This window comes from Marmota flaviventris, chromosome X (assembly GCF_047511675.1).
Source record: "Marmota flaviventris isolate mMarFla1 chromosome X, mMarFla1.hap1, whole genome shotgun sequence".
Classification (NCBI taxonomy): Eukaryota; Metazoa; Chordata; class Mammalia; order Rodentia; family Sciuridae; genus Marmota; species Marmota flaviventris.
Genome location: NC_092518.1, coordinates 74,112,893 through 74,138,449, shown reverse-complemented (window position 1 = coordinate 74,138,449; position 25,557 = coordinate 74,112,893). Strand labels below are relative to the sequence as shown.

The 25,557-nt window shown below is 39.5% G+C and overlaps 2 protein-coding genes across 3 annotated transcripts in view; one reads left to right on the top strand and one right to left on the bottom strand.

The window, feature by feature from the left end:
* Nucleotides 1–5,941: 5,941 nt before the first annotated feature.
* Arl13a (ARF like GTPase 13A) lies at nucleotides 5,942–24,389 on the top strand. The gene is made up of 8 exons (XM_027933818.1): nucleotides 5,942–6,000; nucleotides 6,371–6,441; nucleotides 12,530–12,779; nucleotides 19,929–20,034; nucleotides 20,743–20,930; nucleotides 21,562–21,670; nucleotides 21,758–21,938; nucleotides 24,358–24,389. Exons 1-8 carry the CDS (start codon nucleotides 5,942–5,944, stop codon nucleotides 24,387–24,389), a joined length of 996 nt encoding a protein of 331 aa, XP_027789619.1.
* Nucleotides 13,087–25,557, bottom strand: part of Trmt2b (tRNA methyltransferase 2 homolog B) — a 74,859-nt gene continuing 62,388 nt past the window's right edge. For both annotated transcript variants that reach the window (XM_071606125.1, XM_071606126.1), the window contains exon 15: nucleotides 13,087–14,022. The gene's annotated coding sequence lies outside the window, so the exon portion shown is untranslated. The remainder of the gene's footprint in view (nucleotides 14,023–25,557) is intronic.

Below are 25,557 nucleotides of genomic sequence, written 5' to 3'. Positions count from 1 at the left end.
AATCTATAATGTCTAAGAATAGATCCTTAGGTGATAAAAATAAGGAAACACAAAGAAGTGATTTTACCAAAAAAAGTCAAGATAATGGCTACTGGGGAGGGGGTGTGGGAGTAGGAAGGATAATAGAATGAATCAGACATTATTACCCTATGTGCATATATGATTACATGACTAGTATAATTCTACATCACGTACAACCAGAAGAATGTGAAGTTATACTCTGTTTATGTATGTTGTGTCAAAATGCATTCTATTGTTAGGTATAACTAATTAGAACAAACTAAAAAATAATAATAATAAAAGATAATGGCTACTTTTGCAGGGAAGGAGAGAGCTGCGATTTGAATGAGACACAAAAAGGGTCTTATAGGATGGCTGATAACATTCTCCTTCTTGACCTAGGTGGTGGTTATAAGGGTGTTCATTTTAAAATAACTCTTTAAGCTTGTGTAGTTTTCTCTAATCATGCCTTATTTTATACTAAAAACTAGTCAAAAATAAATATAAGGGCTGGGATTGTGGCTCAGCGGTAGAGTGCTCGCCTAGTACATGGGAGGCCCTGGGTTCAATCCTCAGCACTGCATAAAAAAATGAATTAAACAAAGGTATTATGTCCAACTACAACTAAAAAAATTAATATTAAAAATTAAAAATTAATAAATATAATAGGACTAGAAAAGAACATAACAGGAATAGAAGGGGAAAGAGAAATGAGATGGGTCAGAGAAGTCTTCTTTGAGGAAGAGACTGAAAAGTTGAGCACTGAAAAATGAAAAGGAGCCACTAAAGTGAAGGATGGCAGGGGAAATCTAAGGCAAAGAACAAGGAGAATAGAAGGAGTAGGATATAAGGATGCCTCAAGGAAAGAATATGTAGTTGTTCACATCCTACAAGCTGAGTTGAGGCTGGAATTGAAAGGGCATGGGGAGAGACAGGAACAAAGAGGAGGAGCTGGCAAGGTGGGAAGGTACAAATCTGCCAGGAATTTTCAGAGTATGAAGAGAACTTTGGAATTTATTGAAAAATCTAGGAAAGGTTTAAAGGTTTTCTTTCTTTTTTTTCCCCTTCCCCAGCACTGGGGATTGAACCCAACAGCACTTTTATGTAGCTCTGAGCTACATCCCCAGCCATTTTTGTTTTAATTATTTTGTAGCTGTAGATGAACAGATGCCTTTTGTTTATTTTTATGCGGTGCTAAGGATCGAACCCAGTGCCTCACATGTGCTAGGTAAGCATTCTGCCACTGAGCCAGAGCCCCAACCCTGTCTCTGTCCCCGTCCCCAGCCATTTTTGTTTTTCATTTTGAAGAAAAGTCGCACTAAGTTGCCAAGGCTGGCTTCAAACTTGCAATCCCCCTGCCTCAGTCTACAGAGGCACTGGGATTACCAGCATGTGCCACCACACCTGGCACAGGTGAGGTTTCTAAACTTAGAGTGCTATGTTCTATGTTGGCTCATTTAAATACTCTGCCACTTATTCGATGGGACATTATATGGGAAGGGGCACAAATGGAAGTGCAGGCTACCACAGAAGTACAAGGAAGAGGTGATGGGAGCTTGCAGGTAGGTAGGAGCCATGGATGGTTTCTAATTTCTATTTTTATATTTCACAACAATCAAAATGCACAATTGTTCACAACACTGGAACAAAATAAATAATAATCTTCCTTACCCCCTCTTTGCTTTCCTACCTCTACCACTCAAAATAATGAATATAACATCCTGATTTTGTGAAATCATACTTCTCTATCCTCATATAAACATAAACATGTATGTATGTTTATAGATTGAAATGGTTAATTATGTATTTGTGAAGAAATAATTGTTTCATAATAATGAAATAGAAAATAAACTGTCAGTCAGTCGTGGTAGCACACACCTGTAATCCCAGCAGTTCAGGAGGCTGAGGCAGGAAGACTACAAGTTTGAGGCCAGCTCAGCAACTTAACAAGGCCCTAAGCACGTTAAGGAGACCCAGTCTATAAGAATTTAAAAATTGTTTTTAGTTATAGATGGACACAATATCTTTATTTTGTTTGTTTTTATGTGGTGCTAAGGATCAAACCCAGTGCCTCACACGTGTAAGGCAAGTACTTTGCCACTGAGCTATAACCCAAACCCCTCTAAATACAATTTTTAAAAAGAGCTGGGGTTGTGGCTCAATGGTAGAGTGCTTACCTTGCACATGTGAGGCACTGGATTCAATACTTAGCACCACATAAAAATAAATAAACAAAATAAAGATATCGTGTCCATGTATAACTAAAAAATATTTTTTAAAAAAAGGGCTGGGGTTGTAGCCCAGTGGTTTAGCATCCCTGAGTTTAATCCCCAATATATAAAAAAAAGAAAGAAAGAAATTAACTGTCAAAAATTCCTAGCAGAATTGGTCAACAAAAAACTAAATGGCCAGTACATCAGAGACATATAGGTACTGTGAGAGGCAGTGCCACTAGGTTGGTGGTAATTATGAGGTAGTAATAAAGGAATCTGAAAAAAAAGTTCAAAAGAAAAATAGCTTTATTTTCAAAGGGTCATGAAAGAACTCTAATGGGCAACTCAGGCTGGTTTGAAAGCGAAGTGTCATACCTGGGTCAAATCAGTAGAAGATCCCACAACCAATGCCCTAGGACAAAACTGGACCTATTTAGAGAACTGCTGACACATATTTATCCTCCTCTAATATTTCACTGCTTCAAAGGTAGAATTTATTCCTGATGACATTTAACAGTAAACAATTATGGTTATTCTTACTAATTTTATCTCCACTAATAATAAAGATAATTAATGAGGGGCTGGGGCTATAGCTCAGTGGAAGAGCATTTGCCTTGCACCTGTGAGGCACTGGGTTCGATCCTCAGCACCACATAAAAATAAATAAAGATATTGTACCAACTACAACTAAAAAATACTAAAAAAAAGATAATCAATGATATTAAATACTACAATAAATATCCATCTGGTTAGGTCCAATTTTATCCTAAGCCTGCTATTCACTGATACTCATGCTATCCAATATAATACTAGTCAGTTGGTAAGAAGTAAATGATCCTAGTTATTACTAACATTTTACCTTATGTGAGGTCAAATCAGTTTTGGACTGGTCTCAGTCACGACTCCTCATTCATCTTCCTCAATGTTAACTTTTCCTTCAAAAGTCTAAATAGCATATGAGAATCCTTTGTACTATATTTTTAATTTTTTCTGTAAGCATTCTAAAAAATAAAGTTTTTTAAGTTCACTAAAAAAGAATACGTAATGATATAGTTTAGACAGAAGAGATAGAGAGGACCAAATCATAGGCAGTTTCTCTGGTACCTCAGGGCTTCTCACTCACACAGCCTGTCAGACCTTTTACCTAGTACACAGACTTTGAAGCCAGACTGCCTAGGTTTTGATTTTGGCTTCACAATTTTCTAGCTGTTGGCAAACTACTTAACCTTTTCTCTTAAATGTAAGAATGACAGACCAGGTGTAGTGGTACACACCTGTAACTCCAGCACACCTATAACCCCTGCTACTTGGGAGTCTAAAGCAAGAGGATCATTCAAGGCCAGCCCGGGCAATTTAGAGTGACCCTGTCTCAAAATAAAAAACGTTTTAAAAAAAGGCTGGGGATGTGACTTATTAGTAGCATGCCTGTCTAGCATGTGTGAGGCCCTGGTCTAAATCCCCAGTCCTGCCCCCCCCCCCCCCCCCCGCCAAAAAAAAAGAATGTCAGTCCCAACTTTTTTTGTGGTCACAAGGATTAAATGACATAATACGCATAAAGTACTGAAATGAATGATGTCACACAGCAACTTCCACATAAGTATTTGTAAAATGAATAAAGTTATTATTAATTATCTATAGTCACACAAGTTAAGAAGATATGAGCATGGTTGCTAAGAACCAGGTAGTGGTTGCCATAGATATACCAGAACCTCGACAGCCATTATTAGGACATTGCCTACCCTTTAGAAGTGGACAAGTGGGCTGTTACTCTGTCAAAAAGGTTAGAAAGCTCAATGAACCTTTTCATTACTCCTCATACCTTATGTTTCTCATCCAAAAAGGAGCAACTACTCATTACAGAAGTAATTAACCACCTCAAGGTAAGTAAACTATAATGTCAATCTCCTTTTACAGATGAGAAATCTGAAAACAGTAGTTTCAATGTAGGTGATACACAGGAGAGGCACTAGAAATAAAAGATAGGATCAGTTATCACTAGTTCAATTGTTTTCCCACTTGGTTATACTACTGACTCTCTGTTCTAAAGGAAGAACTTCTGTGATGCCTATTTGATTCTTCTTAGTGGCACTGACAAATACACAGAGCCAGGGTTCAAGCTCGGATGCTCTGCCAATGATCAGAATAGACATGAAGCTGTTACTGGGCCTTGCTTGTCTCAAGGGGAGATAGCTATCATGGAACCCAGACAATTAGACTCTGGTGTTTCAAGCTTCAGGTCTTATCAGCTTCATCAGCAAAACTGGAATAAGGCCGGTTTTGATCACTAGCCGTATATAAGGTTTCCCTTTTGTATGGCATAAGCCAGAGCCATACTCCAGGAGTGTTTATGGAAGCTGAATGATTTCCTACAGAGAGAGCTGTGCTCTAAGAAATGCTATGAAATGTGACTATTTAGGAATGGCAATTCTCCAAAAGAGTGGATGACTGGATGACTCTGCAAAACACTGCTAAGTTATCCATTAATAAGCTGGCACATAAACGCTCATCAGATAGCAAAAGCCCATCTAAGTATCAACTGAAGTATTTTCCTAAGCCAACCAGGCCTTCCTCCAATTCTGAACTCCAATATAATTAACTACTAGGGAAATGTAAACCAAAACTACAAGGAGCCAGATGCAGTGGTACATACCTGTAAACCCAGTTATTGGGAGGTGAGGGAGTACGGAAGCAGAAGGATTCCAAATTCGAAGCCAGCCTGGGCAACTTATTGAGACCCTGTCTCAAAATTAAATAAAAATATGACTCAGGAGGCTGAGACAGGAGGGTCACAAATACAAGGCCAGCCTCAGCAACTTAGTGAGACTCTATCTCAAAATAAAAAAATAAAATAAAAGAAAAATGGAGAGTTGTTACTGAGAACAGATTTCCCAACAGGTCCTTCTTTAAATCTAACCTGATTTCTCTCCAAGATATAGTCCTACTCCCTTCCCAAGGTAGAATAAATATTACTAACAAATAGGGACAAACTAGTTGAAGGGATAGACCACACCACCTGTGTCTATGTGGGTTGATTTAATAACAAGCCACTAGCTGGGCGTAGTGGCACATGCCTGTAATCCCAGAAGCTCAGGAGGCTGAGGGAGGAGGATTGCTAGTTCAAAGCCAGCCTCAGCAAAAGTGAGGCACTGCCAGGGTTGTGGCTCAGTGGTACAGTGCATGCCTGGCATGGGTGAGGTGCTGGGTTTGATCCTCAGCACACATAAAAATAAATAAACAAAGGAATTGTGTCCAACTACAACTAACTGCTGGGTTTGATCCTCAGCACACATAAAAATAAATAAACAAAGGAATTGTCTCCAACTACAATTAACTAACTAAATAAATAAATGAATAAATAAAGGGAGGCCCTAAGCAACTCAGTGAGACCCTGTCTCTAAATAAAATACAAAATAGGGCTGGGAAGGTGGCTCAGTGGTCAAATGCCCGAGTTTAATCCCAGGTGCTGTCCCCCACCCCAAAAAAGCCACTTCATGTTGTTGGAAAATATATATCAGCACAAGAGCTGTCACTGGAGTTAAGGATAACCTGTTTCTCTATGACATTTATAGACAAAGTTGGACAGAATAAAGTAATGAAATTATAACAGTCCCAGGATTTCTATTTACCAGCACCTGTATAGTTGTAAGTTGATTTAGGTTCAAGTGTTAATAATGGGCCTGAGTTCTCATATACTTTCTTCTCTTAATATTCAAGAACCAAGTTGAATCATGTTCCGGCTACTGACCTCTTGCTGGTCCCGGCTAAAACCAACTGAAGAGAAACGAAGGTAATGTTACAATTATTTTTCTAAACCCATTCTACCACCTCCTCCCATGTATTTGCCCACAATCCCTCAAGGGACAAATCATTGTAATATATTTGGGAAATGACTGAGTAGTAGCTACATGATGGGGAACAGGGCTGAGGGAGGAAGGCTGTTCTACAAGGTAAGTTAATTAAGAAAGAAGAGCATCCTTGGAGGCTTTGGGGAGGGGCTCACATAGCACCTTCTACCACTTTAGCTGGGCTTTTTATGTTACATGCATTGGGACTACTACATATCCTCAAACACTAAGGAAGACTAGAATTCTAGTATCTTTCGCTGAACAATTAACAGTGTTTTATGGGTTTGGCTAATTTCTCTTTTCTATTTCCAGGAATGCAACTGTCATTATCATTGGCTTGGAAAACTCAGGCAAAACCGTTCTTGTGGAGGCCTTTCAAAGATGTGAGAAACTAAGAGCATTAGATACTGGTGTAGGTCTTCCAGAGTCCAGTGAAATAGTCATTCCATCCTAGTCTTATTTCCTAGTCCTTAATTTCCCTCTTTTGAAGGATAAACACCTCCCAAAACACACACACACACACAACACCCTTCAGTGTTACCAGTCTGTTTTTAAATTTTTTATTTGTTTTAATTAGTTATACATGACAGTAGAATGCACTTATATACTTTGATATATCATACATAGATGGGATATAAGTTCTCATTTTTCTGAGTATACATATTATAGAATCATATCAGTCATACAGTCATACATACATAAAGTAATAATGTCTGTTTCATTCTACTATCTTTCTTATCCCCACATACCCTTCCTTCCCCTTCTTTCACTTCCCTCTACCTAATCAAGATAACACTATTCTTTTTTTTTTGCATTTCTTAATACATATATATACCACAATTTTTGTATCTGTTTGTATATACCGTATGTTGACACCCAATTAAAGTCTTCATACATGTACTTTGTATAATAATGTCCATCACATTCCACCATCCTTACTAATCCCCTGCCCCCTCCCTTTCACTCCCACCCCCTCTTCCCTATCTAGAATTCACCTATTCCTCCCATACTCTCCCTCCCAATCCCACTATGAGTCAACCTCCTTATATCAGAGAAAACATTCGGCATTTATTTTTTGGGGATTGGCTGACTTCACTTAGCATTATCTTCTCCAACGCCATCCATTTACCTGCAAATGCCATGATTTTGTTCTTTTTTAATGCTGAGTAAAATTCCATTGTGTATATATGCCACATTTTTTATCTATTCATCCACTGAAGGACATCTAGGTTGGCTCCACAGTTTAGCAATTGTGAATTGTGCTGCTATAAACATTGATGTGGCTGTGTCCCTGTAGTATGCTGTTTTTAAGTCCTTTGTGTATAGTCCGAGGAGAGGGATAACTGGGTCAAATGGTGGTTCCATACCCAGTTTTCCAAGGAATCTCCGTATTTCAGCCTGTTTATGTAATATCTGTCATGCATTCCCTTTGTAAGATGTCCTAATTGAAAGTCTTCTCATATTGTCAATATAAATTAACTGAAACTATGTAAAGCATTGCAGTCAATTATGAAGGAGAGCATGTTTGAAATGGTGTCTAGTTCCAGAACTCAATTAAAGTGGAATTTGGTCTAGATAAGAGACAAGTGTGGATGATAAAGAAGTTTAATAACATGAAACCCTTGGTGACAGCTAATATAGAAAGTTGGAGCTTCAGAACTGTCAATTTGGAGATGTGCAAGTTTAATACCATATCTCTAGTTTAATACCTTGACATTTCAAGAAGCACTTACACAGAATTTCAGGAAGCTACTATACTAGTTGTGAAGACCCAGCTAACTGCTAGTCAATCACTCAAAGAGGCCAGTACTGTGTCCTCAATGTTCACTGAATAAATGAAGGGGTATGATGACATGGCTGGGTTTTATCTAAACTGGCAGCCCTAAGCTGACTCTTCTGCCACTGGCCAATTTGAAGCCCCTAAACTATATATAGCAGCAACTTTCTGGCTGATCTTCCTATCTCCAGCCTCCCCACCCCCAGTTAACGTGAGGAATTATACAAAACTCTGATCATGCTTTCCTGCACAAAACTGCTCAATGCCTCCCCGTTGTCTTCAAAACAAAACTTACATTCCTTAGCAGTACACAAAGCCTTTCATGGTTTGGTCCCCAACTCCTCCTTCAGCTTCATTTCCCATTCTCCCCACGTATGTCCTCTGATAAAATCAATACAGATGCTTTGCCATCCTCTGTCACCACAGCACTCTAAGTCACAGGACTGCATTTTCTGTACCTGCTGCCCACCTCTTAGAATTTCATTCCCTCCGTTATCTATCTGCTTAATCAAACACCTCAAGTCACAGTGGAAGCTTGAACACAGGAAAGCCTTCTCTAATCCCCAGTTCCTCACTCCCACTTTATCCTAAGCATCCCTGTAGCATGCATTTGTAACACATCCCTGTTCAACTCCAAGTCCATACCCTAGACTGTGATCCCCTTGAGGAGACATAATGGATCTCGTCTTCTCTATCTTTAGTGCCTTCACTAAAGTGAAGTATCTTCAGGAGGGTACTCAATACATATTTGTGGAATTAATGTATTCCCCCATTACACCAGTCCCAAGACTACATTTATCATCTTATCTTTTTTAATGTTTTTTTTTTTTTTTATTTGTTGATAGACCTTTACTTTAATGTGGTACTGAAAATCGAACCCAGTGCCTCACACATTCTGGGCAAGTGTGCTTTCACTAAGCCACAGCCCCAGTCCCTCATCTTATATCTTCTTCCCCTGCACCAACAGCAGCTCCAAGCACCACATTTTAGCCAATGGTTCCCTGCCTCCCTGCTCAGTAAAGGCAACAAACTTGATTCCTTGCTTCTTAATTCTGATAGGCAAACATTATAAGAAAATCAGCGGCAGCAGGAAAGTCAAGAAGCCAGGATAGACCACCATATTACTGATAAAACTGGGGTTAATTTTCTAGAGCTCCAACTCAGCTTCATGTCTAGATTCCCATTCAGTTTGGGTGGGACCTGGGAATCTACTTTAAGAACTCTCCAGGTGTTACTGATGGTCAGCCAGCTTTTGGGAAGTACTCATCTGAAATTAGCCCTATGTAATTAGTCTATGAGAATAGTGTCTGTTTTCCACTATAATTCCTAGAGAAAAATGCCTGAAGTCTATTTATTGTTACTGCATAACTTGCCTTGTGCTCAGTGAATGACTTGGGACTAATTCACAAATGTATTGGTTTATAGTGGTGACTTCATTCTCAGAAGAGTTTTTAATGAGCACTGATATCACATTCTGAGGCATATCTCATGTTACTCTGTTCACACAGGACCACCAGAGTCAATGCAGTAGGTTATTCTGTACCCCAAATTGAGTAGGTCACCTCCCCTACTCCTGCAAATGTTTTTAGGATGATTGCCAAGAACAGACAATTGCCTAGAAGGAAATTCCAGTCTACAAGTAGTAATTTGTGTGAACATTTAGAGACATCAGCTATAAAATATTGTGGTACACTTTTTTGGGGGGTGGGTACTGGGGATTGAACCCACGGGCGCTTAACCACTGAGCCACATCCCCAGTTCTTTTATATATTTTTATTTAGAGACAAGTCCTCGCTAAGTTGCTGAGGCTGGCTTTGAACTCATAATCCTCTGGCTTCAGCCTCCAGAGACACTGGGATGACAAGTGTGTGCCACCGACCCTGGCAAGATATGATTATTGATGACACCATTCACTGTAACTATTTTTTTCTGACATGGTCGTATGGGGTAAGAAACTCGAGCATGAGCACAAAAAGGTGCCCTAAATAACAACATATGGACCAGTGCCTCTCAAAACTGGCTATATGTTTTAATTACCTAGAATTAGAATTTAATTACCTAGAATCATACAAATGATTATTAAAAAAAAAAACACAAAAACCCATGATGTTTAAGCACCACCCCAGATCTATGAAATCAAACTATCAGAGAATGAGGCCTAGCTTCACAGGTTTCCACAGGTAGCCTGATGTGGTTGTGCATGTGTATAATCCCAGTGACTTGGGAGGCTAAGGCAGGAGGTTTGCAAGTTTGAGACCAGCCTTGCAACCAAGTGAGACCCTGTCTCAAAATTAAAAAACAAAAGTGTTGGGGATATAGTTTAGTAGTAAAGCCCCTAAACTATATATAGCAGAGGTAATCATGAACAACGAATACTAAGAGCCTATGACCAGAATCACCTAGGAAGCCTTCAAACCTCTGACTAAGCACCTGCAGGCCCAGATACTTTGGTCTGGGGCAGGTTATGAAATCCGTAACTTAATAACTTTCTCCAGATGATACTGAGATACATCAGGCATGAGTTTCATGGCTCTCTAGAGCAGTGGTTTTTCTGCTCTTATGTGCAGAAGAATCACCTGGGGATTTTGTTAATTATAAGGAGTTTATTACATATACAAATGATTGGATCCCAAACCTAGAGATTCTGAATCATTTGGCCCAGGTTAGGAGCTAACAATCATGCCCATGCAACTCTGAAGTAGACAATCCCCCAACCATGCTTTATGAAACACTGTCAGGAATGAGAGCCAGTACTTTTCCTTGGGGTGTTTATGAATTAATAGAGGAAATAAGAGAAATGTAAGTTGTAAGGGAACTTATGGCATCTTAGGGTTCATCAACAATAGATTGTTACTGAAGGAATTAGCAAGATTTCAAGTAGAAGGAAAAAAATAGGAAAAACTTTTTTTTTAATTCTGACATGGGAAAAATAGCATAAAGCTCATCAAGGTACAGGAATCAAGATTTTAAAATTACCTTCCGAGTTTTTAACCTATTCACTTATTAAGTAGTCTAATACACACATACCAAATGTCATATCAAAGTTGTGACTGAAAATTGTTATCTGAGAGCTATAATGAAAAAGATCACTGACTTATAAAACAGGTTTTATAAAATCAGATTAAAATGTAATGATAATATACATATAAACATATATACTCATAAAAGTGTGGAATCATACATTTCTAAAGATCTAAAAGCATATTACTAACTACTCAGCTTAATGACTCATTTTGGCAATCCTGTGGAGAATGTCACAGACAGATCTGAGGCTATAAGAAGTTATTGATTCTGGTCTTAGTACTCCCAGGTGTGGGTGTCAAGAATCAATAAAAGCATTTTCCTACTAACATGAGCAGAGAGCTAGGCCAGAACTAACAGTTCAGCAGACTGAAATTCATATAAAGGCTGTTTGGGTTGTTTTTTGTTTTGATACCGGGTACTGAACTCAGGGGCAGTTGACCACTGAGCCACATCCCCATGCCTATTTTGTATTTTATTTAGAGACAGGATTTCACTGAGTTGCTTAGGGCCTTGCTAAATTGCTGTGCCTGGCTTTGAACTCAAGATCTTCTATCTCAGCCTCCCAAGCAGCTGGGATTGCAGGCGTGAGCCACCACACCTGGCTAGGGCTGTTGTTTTAAACTGAATTTCTATGGATGCTGAATGAAGTATGGAGTTCTGTATGAGATTTTATGTTCTGGACATGGCTTTTAAAGAGGGAAATGTGCCCAAGTCTGTCATGGTTTCTTGGAAGAGATAATGTGAGACAAGACTTCATACCTTCATCCATAGAAACAGCCACCATAAACACTTAAGCGAATACATACGGTGTAACCCACGGTTTAACAGGTAATAGGCAAGCACAGAAATAGATGAAGGACCAGTCCAGACAATGTGTTGAGAGAGTTGAGAGGTGAGCAGACCAGAGAAGGCTCTTAAGTTGGGCCTAAAGAAAGGGGGGCAGAGAGAAGGACCTCCTGTTGGTTCATTCATTCATCAAATTCTTTCAACAAATATTTAGTGAGTACCTGTGTGCCAGCCGTCGTGCTGAGCATCATGAATCTAATAGCGAACAAAATTAAAAGGGCTACATTTCCTGTTGTAGTTTAGTTGATAAGTAAACCATCAAATTAATAATACTGTGATATATGTGATGAAAGGCACATTATCCATACTGGGGATGGTGGTGTAAAGCAAATTTTTCTGTAACAAACAAGATCTAATTGATTTTTTTAAAACATAGGCATTATCCAAACATATAGTAGTAGAAGAGTATTCTAAGCTGAGGGAATGTCATCCTGTGAAGGCCAAGGAAAGAGAGAGCATGGCATGTGTGTCAAGTGGGGAAAGTGTGAGCAAAGGAGCAGAGAGAGGAACAGACTGGATGGGAGCCAGAGACATTGTGACCACCAACCATATTAGAGTGCAGGAGACAGGCCTGGCAGGCTAGAAGCTAAAGATGTCTGCATTCTATCCTGGGAGCAAAGGGTTATTCACTGCAGGTTACTAAGCCAGGAAGGGGTGGCACAGGCAAAGTGATGGTTTGAAAAGATGCATCCACCAGAATGAGCAGGGTGACAGGATTTTTCAGTAACATTTTTCAGAGTAGGATCTAGTCAAAATTCAACAAATTGTCTGACCTAATATTTCCCTGATTTGTGGTTGCTTCTCCCCTCTGCCCCTGTATCCAGTACTTCCCAGCAGGATAAACAATGATGTGAAATCAGAACTGACTACACTCCTGCTAGATGAGTATGAAGTGGCCATCTATGACCTAAATGGAGATCTGAAGGGCCAAGAAAAATGGCCAAACTACTATGCTCAAGCACAAGGGCTTGTTTTTGTCGTGGATTCCAGTGATGTAGAACATATGCAGGAAGCAAAGAACATCTTAACACGTCTAATGTCTGACAAAAGAGTGGCAGGGAAACCCATCTTACTGTAAGATTCTGCTTTTATGCCCTATTTCTCTTTCCCAGTTTTTACCTTAAGAGAAGTCTAGAGATAAAAGGCTGGGCAGTCCCTTTGTCACACCTTGCTAGATCTCATCTTCACTTAGACTCAGTGAGGTGGAGTGGCCCAGTCCTCTGTTTTCAAGAGCCACATTCTACTACACACTGCCACATGGAATACATTATTGGTTTGTGCAAAGGTAATTCTGAAGATATTTATCAAAGAAAAATAGAAGTGATATCTGGATCACCTATCCCTGCCGCAGTCTGGCTGGGCACAATCAGGAGCCACTTGTCAAAAGAAACTAACTTTATTTTTAGAACCAAACACGCCAAACAAACAGCCTCTCAGGAAAAATCCTCAGAGCCTCAACTGCCACCACCGGCTTTCCACAAGCCTGTCTCTCCCCCCCCAAGCTTCTTCTCCACCTCCCACAAACCTCCTGCTCTTGAGGCCGATTGGCTGGGTCACGTGGGCAGAGCCAAAAAGTCCCCCAATGAGCAGCTCCGTGGTCTGAAAGGGCAGGGAAACAGTCCAATGAGCATCACCGCAGAGGAGCCAATCAGCTAGATGTTGCTGGGGCCGAGGAGCCAATCAGCTAGATGTTGCTGGGGCCGCTGTGAGCCAATCATCAGCCGGCAGCTGGATTGCTGGCAGCTGGAAGTTTGCTGGGGCCCCTTCGGCTGTGGCTCTCAACATCTCCCCCTCTCTGTTTAAACAACAAGCATGTGGCTTAGGGACCGTGCCTGTTAGGCAGTCCAATTCAACATATGGTCCTTACCCGTCATCGGATGAACTGACCTCTAGGCGTCAGCCTCCTGTCTTAGGTTGGTACCACTGCAATTGGATCATACCCGTCACTGACTACCGGTCCAGCATACAGCTATACTTGTGGATAGGCCTTTGCACCAGTGGGGGGGTGAGGTTCTTTGCCTCACCTCTGTTGGCCCCCAAATTTTAGATAGAGGAGGATGCAAAATGCCATGACATTAAGCCAATTGAGGGCTCCTTTGAAAAATTGTACCACCGGTGACATCATCAGCAAAAATACCCCAACACTACCACAAGTCGCTGCACCAACAGATAGTTCAAAATGCATACAGGTGAGCTCACAATGTGTCCAGGCAAGTTCTGCAAGCAGTTCAGTGATGGCTATTGTAGAAGGTGTAGATTGGTTTTATCTTTGACTTCACCAGCACTGGGATGAAGATAGGAATTCTGGCAATAATGGCTAAAGAAAAAATTATGTAACATTACAGAAGGCACTAAAAGAAAACAATTTTCTTAACAATTTACATTATCGTTAAGAGAATTATTAAATATAATGAAAAGGAAAGGTGAAAGTAAACAAACAGATCTGTTAACCTTCTTTTTTGTTTACATATTAAAACAATCCTCAACAGTTGTTTACCCAATATAAATTAAACCATATAAATCACGTGAAAAAAAAAATATTTGGATCCATTTTATCATGAGCGCTCATCATATATGATATATGGACATTCAAACATATAACACAAAACACAAGTGTGCACACATAACATAATACATACAACACATAACATTATAGTAAAGGCCTTATAACTTTTTACAGGTGAAATCTCCATTGCAATGTTTAAAAACTCTATAGTCAAAAAATAGAACTGATCAGCAAAACATTAACCTAGGTCTGTATGAGCTCAAAAAACAAAATAGAACTTCATGATATGGCAAAGGGCAATAATAAAATAGATATTGAAAAAAGCATCCTGGTTCTGTTGCAGATGTAAGAATAGCCAAACTGGAGTTTTGGATATCAGTTGTTATGGATTTGAGCCAAATCATCTTCTTTTTGGTCTGTAGAAATCGCTTTAGTTAATCTTTCTGGAATCCAAATCGGCTGCTGTTCTCCCTGTGGAAACACATAAACAGACCCCCGACTCCAGACAATCACTGGGTCAGGACCTTTCCATTGTCCTGTTAGAATATCCTTCCAAAGTACCTTGGGCTTATGTACATTTTTTGGACACATATGCCTTTCCGCAGCACTAAGTCCTGATGAATCCAAATTTAAAAAGTTTAGAGTAAAAAGGGTTATTTTAAGTTTATCTTTGGGGAATATATACCCCTTCCCAATTCCTTCTTTTTGCTTTAATAAGTACATTTTAATAGTTTGATGAGCTCTTTCAACTATGCCTTGTCCCTGTGGATTGTATGGGATTCCTGTTATATGAGTAATGCCAAATGTTGAGCAAAATTGTTTAAAAGAGGTAGAAGTATAACCAGGGGCATTATCTGTTTTTAACTGTTTTGGAACACCCACAGTGGCAAAATTTTGTAAGCAGTGAGCTATAACATCTTTAGTTTTTTCTCCGGCATGAAGGGAGCCCATCAAAAATCCAGAAGAAGTATCAACTGTAACATGCAAATATTTTAATTTTCCAAATTCTGGCAAGTGTGTGACGTCCATCTGCCAAATATGGTTAGGTATCAATCCTCTAGGATTGACTCCAAGATTAACTTGTGGTAAAAAGGTCACACAATTTTGACATTGTTTTATTATTTGTCTAGCTTGTTCCTTAGTTATTTTAAAACGCTTTTGTAAAGTATTAGCATTGACATGGAACTTTTTATGAAAATTTATAGCTTCTTCTAGTGTAGAGAAAATATGTATGTCATGTGTAGTTTTATCTGCTAAATCATTGCCCAAACTAAGGGCTCCAGGCAATCCTGTATGTGCCCTGATATGTCTTATAAAGAATGGATCTTTTCTGTCCCAGATTAGACTTTGTATAGTGGAAAGCAAAGAGAAAACAGTAGAAGAAGGGGAAATCCTACCAGCATCTTCAAGAGATACTATAGCATTAACTACATACTGACTATCAGAAAATAAATTAAATACAGAATCTTTAAACATCACAAAAGCTTGTAAAACTGCATTAAGCTCTACCTTTTGAGCTGATTGTTTGGGTACTAAAAATGTAAAAGTTTGATCAGGGGTAACTACTGCTGCTGTACCATTATTTGACCCATCAGTGAATATATTTGGAGCATTCATGATAGGTGTTTTTCTTGTCATTTTTGGAAAAATTACAGGATGCAATGACCAAAAAGACAATAAAGGATTAGATGGTAAGTGGTTATCAAATGAAACATTAGATTTGCACATGATTATTGCCCAAGTATTTAACTCATTAGCTAACTCATCAATTTGATTCATAGTATATGGAGTAATAATTTTATTGGGAGAAATTCCAAACACTCCCTTTGCTGCTTTTATTCCTTTAAGTATTAATTGTCCTACAGCCTCAGGATACCTAGTAAGAATAGTGTTAGGAGAATAAGATAAATGTATCCATAATAATGGACCTTCTTGCCAAAATACTCCTGTAGGAATATTTTTTGTTGGTAGTACAATAAATAATAAAGGTAAACTTATATCAATTCTATCCAAATGCATATTTTCCATATATGTTTCAATGATTTTTAATGCCTTTCTTGCTTCAGGCGTTAACATTCGGGGTGAATTTGGATCTGATGGACCTTTTAGGATATCAAATAAAGGTCCCAACTCTCCTGTTGGTATACCTAAATAAGGCCTTATCCAATTTATGTCTCCTAATAACTTTTTTTTTTTTTCTTTTTGACCTGCATATGATATTTCTTTTTTTTTTTTTTTTTTTTTAATTTTTTATTGTGGGTTGTTCAAAACATTACAAATTTCTTGACATATCATATTCCACACTTTGATTCAAGTGGGTTATGAACTCCCACCTTCACCCCATACACAAATTGCAGAATCACATCAGTTAGACATCCATTGATTTACAAATTGCCATACTAGTGTCTGTTGTGCTCCACTGCCTTTCCCATCCTCCACCCTCCCCCCTCCCCACCTCTCCCCTCCCCTCCCCTCCTCTCTCTCTACCTCCTCCACTGTATAACCCTGAGGGTCTCCTTCCATTACCATGTAATTTTCCTTCTCTCTCCCTTTCCCTCCCACCTCTCATCCCTGTTAAATGTTAATCTTCTTCTCCTGCTCTTCGTCCCTACACTGTTCTTACTTACTCTCCTTATATCAAAGAAGACATTTGGCATTTGTTTTTTAGGGATTGGCTAGCTTCACTTAGCATAATATGCTCTAATGCCATCCATTTCCCTGTAAATTCTATGATTTTGTCATTTTTTAATGCAGAGTAATACTCCATTGTGTATAAATGCCACATTTTTTTTATCCATTCGTCTATTGAAGGGCATCTAGGTTGGTTCCACAGTCTTGCTATTGTGAATTGTGCTGCTATGAACATCGATGTAGCAGTGTCCCTGTAGCATGCTCTTTTTAGGTCTTTAGGGAATAGACCAAGAAGGGGAATAGCTGGGTCAAATGGTGGCTCCATTCCCAGCTTTCCAAGAAATCTCCATACTGCTTTCCAAATTGGCTGCACCAATCTGCAGTCCCACCAGCAATGTACAAGTGTACCCTTTTCCCCACATCCTCGCCAGCACTTGTTGTTGTTTGACTTCCTAATAGCTGCCAATCTTACTGGAGTGAGATGGTATCTTAGGGTGGTTTTGATTTGCATTTCTCTGACTGCTAGAGATGTTGAGCATTTTTTCATGTACTTGTTGATTGACTGTATGTCCTCCTCTGAGAAGTGTCTGTTCAGGTCCTTGGCCCATTTGTTGATTGGGTTGTTTGTTTTCTTATTGTCTAATTTTTTGAGTTCTTTGTATACTCTGGATATTAGGGCACTATCTGAAGTGTGAGGAGTAAAGATTTGTTCCCAGGGTGTAGGCTCCCTATTTACCTCTCTTATTGTTTCTTTTGCTGAGAAAAAACTTTTTAGTTTGAGTAAGTCCCATTTGTTGATTCTAGTTATTAACTTTTGTGCTATGGGTGTCCTATTGAGGAATTTGGAGCCCGACCCCAAAGTCATTAAGTGATTTGAGTTGATCTACTCGTATTTGAATTTTTGGTGGACGGACCATGGTTGAGGATAATAGAACTCCTAAATAATTAATTGGAAAATTTAATTGTACTTTATGTATTGCTATCTCTAGATTATAATTTTTTAATAAGTTTGTAAGTGTGGCATAACATTCTAGCAATGTGTTTTTATCTTTGTGTGCTAATAATACATCATCCATATAGTGAAATATTTGTAGTTCAGGATTTTGATTTCTAAGTGGCTGGATTGCTTTGTTAACATAAATTTGACACATAGTTGGGCTGTTAGCCATCCCTTGAGGGAGTACTTTCCATTCATATCTCTGATCAGGACCTTCATGATTCAGTGCAGGGATAGTAAATGCAAAACGTGGACTATCCTCAGGATGAATTGGAATTGAAAAAAAAACAATCTTTAATATCTATAACTAAAACATACCAGGTTTTTGGCAAAGCAGACAACTGAGGAATCCCTGATTGAGCAGGTCCCATAATAACCATCTCACTATTAATGGCTCTTAAATCTTGCAATAATCTCCATTTACCAGATTTCTTTTTGATGACAAAAATGGGAGTATTATGGGGAGATACAGAAGGTTGTATATGTCCTTCTGCTAATTGTTGTTTGACCAGGTCATGGGCTGCTTGTATCTTTTCTTTAGTCAGGGGCCACTGAGGAACCCATACTGGTCTTTCTGATTTCCAAGTAATTTTTATTGTCTCAGTGGCCCTTTCTGAAAATCCAACCCATGTCTGTCTGTTCCTTGATCTATTTGTATTGGTGCTGCTATACCTTGTTCTTGTTTTTCTAATCTTTTTCCTTTCCTAAAACCTTGTCTAGTCATAATAGTGGGTGCATTTTGGTTGATGTTATTTGTTAATGTCAAACCTAATTGATCTAGGACATCTCGTCCCCATAAATTTACGGGAAGATGATCCAATACATATGGCTGTATAGTTCCTTCACATCCTTCAGGATCCTTCCAATCTAATACCATTGCACTTCTATGGGGATTAGTCGCCACTCCTAGGCCTCGAAGCGTTTGAGTGGCTTGTTGTAATGGCCAATGTTTTGGCCATTCTTGACGAGAGATGATGCTAAGGTCTGCACCTGTATCCAGTAGCCCATTAAATTCATGTCCTTGAATATTTAGTTTTAGCATGGGGCGAGAATCTAAATTTAAAGAAAGCATAGCCCAATCTACACCTGTGGAACCTAATCCCTTGGAACCTCTTTCTACAGTACGACTGGAAAATTTATCATGTAGGCTGGGTATTATTAGTAACTGTGCTATTCTATCTCCTGGTGAAATTACTGATATACCCTTTGGAGAACTGGCTATAATTTTTATTTCACCTTCATAATCGGGATCAATTACCCCAGGACTTATCATAAGTCCTTTTAGAGTAGAAGAGCTGCGTCCCAATAATAAGCCTACTGTTCCTTTGGGAAGAGGTCCTTTGGTCTGAAAGGGCAGGGAAACAGTCCAATGAGCATCACCGCAGAGGAGCCAATCAGCTAGATGTTGCTGGGGCCGAGGAGCCAATCAGCTAGATGTTGCTGGGGCTGCTGTGAGCCAATCATCAGCCGGCAGCTGGATTGCTGGCAGCTGGAAGTTTGCTGGGGCCCCTTCGGCTGTGGCTCTCAACATATCCCCAAACCTGGACTCTTCCTCAACTCTTTCCAACTTTGCTTCTCATATTTTCTGGTTTCATTCTCTGATCCTGAAACCTCATGGTACAAGAAAACAACCACTAATAACTAGCTCCCCTATCAACTTGCTCAAGAGTTATATAACTGGCACTTTTTTCAGGGTGATAATTTAGGTGACCAGTCAATCTTCACCCCTAACAACTCCTTTTTCATTCCTCATTAGCAAGCCCAAATAGAACATGAATAGAGTTTGAATGAAGATGTAAAAATGCTAAGTCCATTCATATCCCAGTTAGCAACTGTAGTTAAAAGTTTGATGGCATGAAGTAGGAGAAATGAGAAATGAGCCCTGTGGATTACTTTGGATTCAAATTATTTGTAGCATTATTTCCTCCACTGAGAGCTGGCTAGAAAATTTTCTGTCTCATTAGATGTCTTTAAACCCAATTCCTGGATATGTAATAGTTATACAAGATTAGTTCTCCTCTTACTGTTTGCCTCTATTTTGGTTTCACTCTTTCTTTCTTCTTTCCTCCCTCTATATGTTCTATTCTAGCCTGGCTAACAAACAAGACAAAAAGGATGCCCTCTTGCCTTGTGATATTATCGAATACCTACTTCTGGAAAGGCTAGTGAATGAGAATAAGTCCAAGTGCAGAGTGGTAAGTGTTAACCTCTTCCTTCCCTCTTCCTCTATAATCTGTCTGATAAAGTCTAGGCCATTTCATAATCAGCCTCATATGTTGGATTTGGGGCAAAGCCACTCCCTGACAGGCAACATCTACAGTGATAATTTCTAATTTGATAGTGGTAACAAATATTGCATTTTACCTTCAAAACAGTTGAAAGTTTAATATCCCCATTTTATAGATAAGAAAACTAAGGCTGCCAGGCGTGGTGGCACACACCTGTGTTCCCAGCGGCTCGAGAGGTTGAGACAGGAAGATCAAGAATTCACAGTCAACCTTGGCAACTTAGTGAGGCCCTAAGCAACTCAGTGAGACCCTGTCACTAAATAAAAATATAGAAAAAAGGCTGGGGATGTGGCTCAGTGGTTAAGTACCCTGGGTTCAATCCCTAGTACCAAAAAACAAATCAAAAAAATGCTAAGGCTTAAACAAAGATCGGAAGTGACTCGCTCCAAGTCACACATCCAAGATATCCCAACCACTTTGTTAAAGGACTTCAGCTTTTGTGTCTTCCATTTACTTTTTCAAATGTGAATGCTGAGTGTCTCATAGGGAGTCTAGAGTCTCTCCAGACACAGCACAGCTTATATGTACCTCTGCTATTTAGATGAGTGATTGGTTTGAAGGCCCCAGGGGTCCCAGGCTCCAAGTCTCAGACCTTCTCTTCTTTTTTTGTCACAGGAGCCATGTTCAGCCATCAAAAACCTCCAAAGGAGGAACCATCATCCCATAATTGAAGGGCTGCGCTGGCTACTAGCTGCCATTGGAGATAAATATGAAGAGCTGTATATTAGCCAACAACCACCCACTTTGAGCTTTCCAACCTCCAAGAGTACCAGAGGCTCTGGAGAAAGATGCTCATCAGATAGGTAATGAACTGCCTCCATTAGATTTATTCCACTAGATTTACTGATAGAAGCAGGAGTCAATCTTCAACATGAGCAGGGAGTTCTGAGAGATAGGTTATGGGAAGTACTAAGCAAGTCTCTCAAGATCACATGGGCCAAGTGGGGCTAGGGCAGTGCCCACCAACACTCCAAAAAGTCGGGTACACACCACCCCTGGCACAACTTGAGTGGTCACGCCAGAGGGAAAAGTTGCATAAAGGTAAAGTCCATATATCCGCATTACAGCTTTTCCAAAACAGGGCTTGTTCTGTTCTCTGGCTTGCCATGTGGAGGAGAAAAGGAACATGAGCATCAGTTAAGGAGTCTAGTGGTATTATTCAATGAATGTATGTCATGGAGCTATTCCACATTTCTGCTTTCAGTTATCTGATCCTCCTAATGAGGAGTAAGAAGACAGCATAGAGATATTAAAAAGAGAAAACAAAAAGAAAAAGGTGATGATCAAGATTTTCAGGAATAAAAGGCCTAAATGTCCTCTTGCTCTGTTGTCACTTTCATTGCCCAAAGGCATATGGGAGAAATGGGGTAGTAGCTACATTAGATGTTTGTGTGTCTGTTTCTACTACTGCTTTGTTCTTTCAAATTTCCTCAGCTTCTCTACCAGAATAGTAATGTCCAAAGAAAAAAGACAGAATTTCGAGAAAAGACAGCATTTTGGACAACGCTCCATGGAAGCTAGGCCTCTAAAACCAATTCTACAGGTAAATGGCTCTTTGTTACTACCCAGGGACAATTCTTGAATTCTTTGAGCACCAACTGACTTTTCCCCCCATGTTCTTGCTGTACAGAAAGATGGCCTAAGATTAAGGCCTAAAAAGAATATATCAGTGACATTTGCTTTAGATGAACCCATGGAGGAAGGTGAATGTTCTGGGGGAAATGGAGCACAGAACATTACTGAGCCTCACTACAACCGAAGCAATAACTTACAGACTCCAGCTCCATATGTTGGTGAGGATCTTTTTGAAGGTAATATTGAACCAGTGACTAAAGAAAAGGGCTTCCCTTTCCCTCACAATTTCAACAATATTACTCCTATTTTGAGGCTGAAATCCTTTTCTCACACCATGGTTGATGACTAGACTAAGTATAGGGAGAATGCTTGGGGATCACCACCTAAAAGCCCAGTATGATACCCTAGCATTGTTTGACATATGATCTTTGGATGGCCATAGGGATATCTTAAAGGTTGACTCTCAATGGTGGAAATATAATTGGTAAAATCTTTATGGAGGATAGTTTGACCATTTCCCATCTTCCCTCAATATATATACCAAGGAATTTTTAAAATGTGGAAGCCTAGCCTGGTGCCATGGTGCACACCTATAACCCCAGGAGTTCTGGAAGCTAAGGCAGGAGGATCTCGAGTTCAAAGCCAGCTTCAGCAATTTAGCAAGGCATTAAACAACTCAGTGAGACCCCGTCTCTAAATAAAATACAAAATAGACCTGGGGATGTGGCTCAGTGGTCGAGTGCCCCCAAGTTCAATCCCCAGTACCTCCCACAAAAAAAAAATGTAGAAGCCCTTTGATCCCAATAGTCTCATTTCTTCAGCTACATCCAAAGATAATTACGTAAGTGCCCCCCACCAAAAAGAAAGTATGCTCAAGGATGTTAAATGACAGCATTGTGTACAACAGCTAAAGGTTGGAAATAAACTACGTGTCCAACAATGGGAAATTGCTAAATAAATTAGGATACCTCCACATAATTAAATGCTATTAAAAATGTGACATGGAAAGTTTTCCACAACCTGACATTTTGGGAAAACAGCATTATTTATATTGAATAGAATATTGAATAGATTAGAATACATAGTATGACGTGTGTGTGTGTGTGTGTGTGTGTGTGTGTGTGTGTAGAGAGAGAGAGAGACAGAGACAGAGACAGAGACAGAGAGAGGTAGGTAACACCAAAAATGAGCAGTGATTTTTCTCTAGGGATAAGGTACTGGGTGACATTAACAAGTCTTTGGATTTGCGTTTTATTCAAAATTTTCTTTTTTATAAGCAGATATAATCCCTCCCAATACAATAAAGACATTTGAAAAACAAAAAGCTGTAAGGGCTTAAAGGCTTACTGTTATTAATGGCCACTCCTTATTTTTCCTTGGGACTAGTCTTCAAAACTGTCAACTGTCAATCTTACAATGTCACCTCAGTTCTGAAAGGAATCTAGCCCTTCAGGATACCCAGAAGTCCAGGGACCTGGACTTAGCCAGAGCCAATAAGCCAAAGACACGGATAAAGGGGAAAGGATGAGAATTAAGTAGAAGGAATCTAGGGCTGGGGTTGTGGCTCAGCAGTAGAGCACTCACCTAGCGCCTTCAAGGCCCTGGATTCAATCCTCAGGACCAAGTAAAAGTAAATAATTAAAAACAAAGGTGTATAAGTAAAATAAATAAATATTTTTAAAAGTAGAAAGAATCTAAAAAAGAGAAGGGATATCTTTCTAGATTATCAGCAACTATCCCTAAATCTTTGTCCAATATTGAAATCCCTTTTCATTTCTATAACCTCAGAACCTACTGTAAAAAAGAAAATGGATACCTGGGAGATGTTACAAAAAAATTCCTGGGGAAAAACCCTTGGTTCCTGTGTTAGTACTTCTTAAATGAAGGGCAGAGGGGAGAGAGTAGGAGAAAGCATGAGGCTGAGGCAGAGGGGGGTACCTCATGGGTTGCAGTGAACACCCCCCTGGAAACTGGCTTGCACCCTCCTACCCTTAAGTGTTCAGGGAAGGAAAGAAAACCTGACACTTGGCTTTACTTGCAGTGACTGACCTTTTCTTTTATTAGGCTTTTAAAGGACTATTAAAAAAGAGAAAAACAGAGGGAAATCCAAAGAAACATCTCAATATACTTCCCTCACCAAACGGATTCATCACCAGAACCAGCAGGAACACTCAAGTTTTTTTAAACTTCTATTTGATAATATCAGTCCACCATGCACAAGTCCACCTACTCTGACATCACATCCTTGAGAACCACCATTATACCTGTACGTCTGTATTATACTCATCAAATTAATCCTACACCCACTAAGAGGCTCAAGAAGTTAGGGGGTGTCCATTTGAGAAGGAACACCAACTTGGCAAAGAAGAACAGAGACTTTACATCTTTCATACCCAGATGCTCCTACTGAAGCTTCAGGCAAGATGTCGTGGGTGACTAACTGAAATAGATTGTCAGAAGTACAGGATTACTTTAGAATCACATTTTTTCCTTTAAGGTTCTTGCACGTCAAGGGGATGGCAACATAAATAGAATCTTTTTGTTGAGAATTATGCTCTACTGAATCATTTTAAGTCACACCTCCAAGAAAACAACTTGGTTTTCAAGTGCTAGCCACTGTCTGATAAGCCCAACATTTCTTTGCTGTCTCTTCAGGGACAGCAACTGATGCCTCTCCTACCAACTAAATAAATTCAACCCTGTATCCCAAGGGTGGTGTGGTAGTAGTTTTTACTATTATTTCTATCATTACTTTCATTATGAGTACCATAGCCACCATTTATTGAGTACCTTCTCGATGTCAGTCACACTACACTTAAGTGTGAATACACACTACACTAAGTGTGGATATCTGGGAAAAGCCCTTGGTTCCTGTATTAGTACTCCTTAAATGAAGGACAGAGGGGAGAGAATAGGAGAAAGTGTGAGGCTGGGACAGAGGGTGGTCTTCTTCCAGGACTTTTAGGGCCTAACCCCCCCCCGACCCCGTCAGAGGTACCTAAAGCACTAAGTGCTAAGCACTTCACATTGATTATCTTATTGATTATCTTTGGAGGTAGGCATTACACTTGATTGCATTTTACAGATGAGGAAACTGTAAAAAGTAGAGCGAGGAATTGAATCCAGACCTGTCTGACTTTAGAGCAACTTCAGGTCAGAAAGATTTACTTATGCCTTTCTTAACCTCCCTTCAAAGAGAGAAATCTATAGAGCTGGGGATGTAGCTCTGGAGTAGAGAACTCTGCCTAGCATGTGTTTGAGGCTCTGGGTTTGATCCCCAGTACTGGGGGGAAAAAGAAAGCTATAACCAAGAAAAAATGCTGAAGTATATCTATGCCCATGTCAGAAAAATTATGTTAATACCAATAAGAGCAGCAATAGCAGACATGGTTGATTGAGCACTTCCATTTTTCCAGGGCTAAGTGCTTTACATATATTATTGTCTTTCATCCTCATAAGCAGATGAAGTTACATAATTATCACCTTACAGAGGTAGAAACTGATGTTAAGAAAGTTTAGATAATTACCCATGGCACCCACTAGGAGACACCAGAATTGATTTTCAAACCAAGGTCTGACTCTATAACACAGTCTTAGCTCTACTCTATACCATTTTACAAAGCAATAAAAACCAACTAATCCATAATTGTTTGAGGGACAGAAATCTGACACAGAAAGATCCATCTTACAACCTTACTTGGAAGATCTGACACTGTTTAATGCTGCATCATTTGCTCTTATCTCCAAGGGTCTCTGATTGGCTTTGTGCTCAGCTTATTAGTCATGGGGCTGAGAGGAACATTTTAGAATCTCTAGTTCAATCCCATTGTTATACAGATGAAACGCTTAGGGTAT

What these genes read in the sequence shown, in the direction of transcription:
- Arl13a (XM_027933818.1), top strand. Translation starts at nt 5,942, where the DNA reads ATGTTCCGGCTACTGACCTCTTGCTGGTCCCGGCTAAAACCAACTGAA. An exon ending in CCAACTGAAGAGAAACGAAG is followed by an intron (nt 6,001 to 6,370) that starts GTAATGTTACAA and finishes TTCTATTTCCAG; the next exon opens with GAATGCAACTGTCATTATCA. An exon ending in GCAGGGAAACCCATCTTACT is followed by an intron (nt 12,780 to 19,928) that starts GTAAGATTCTGC and finishes GTTCTATTCTAG; the next exon opens with CCTGGCTAACAAACAAGACA.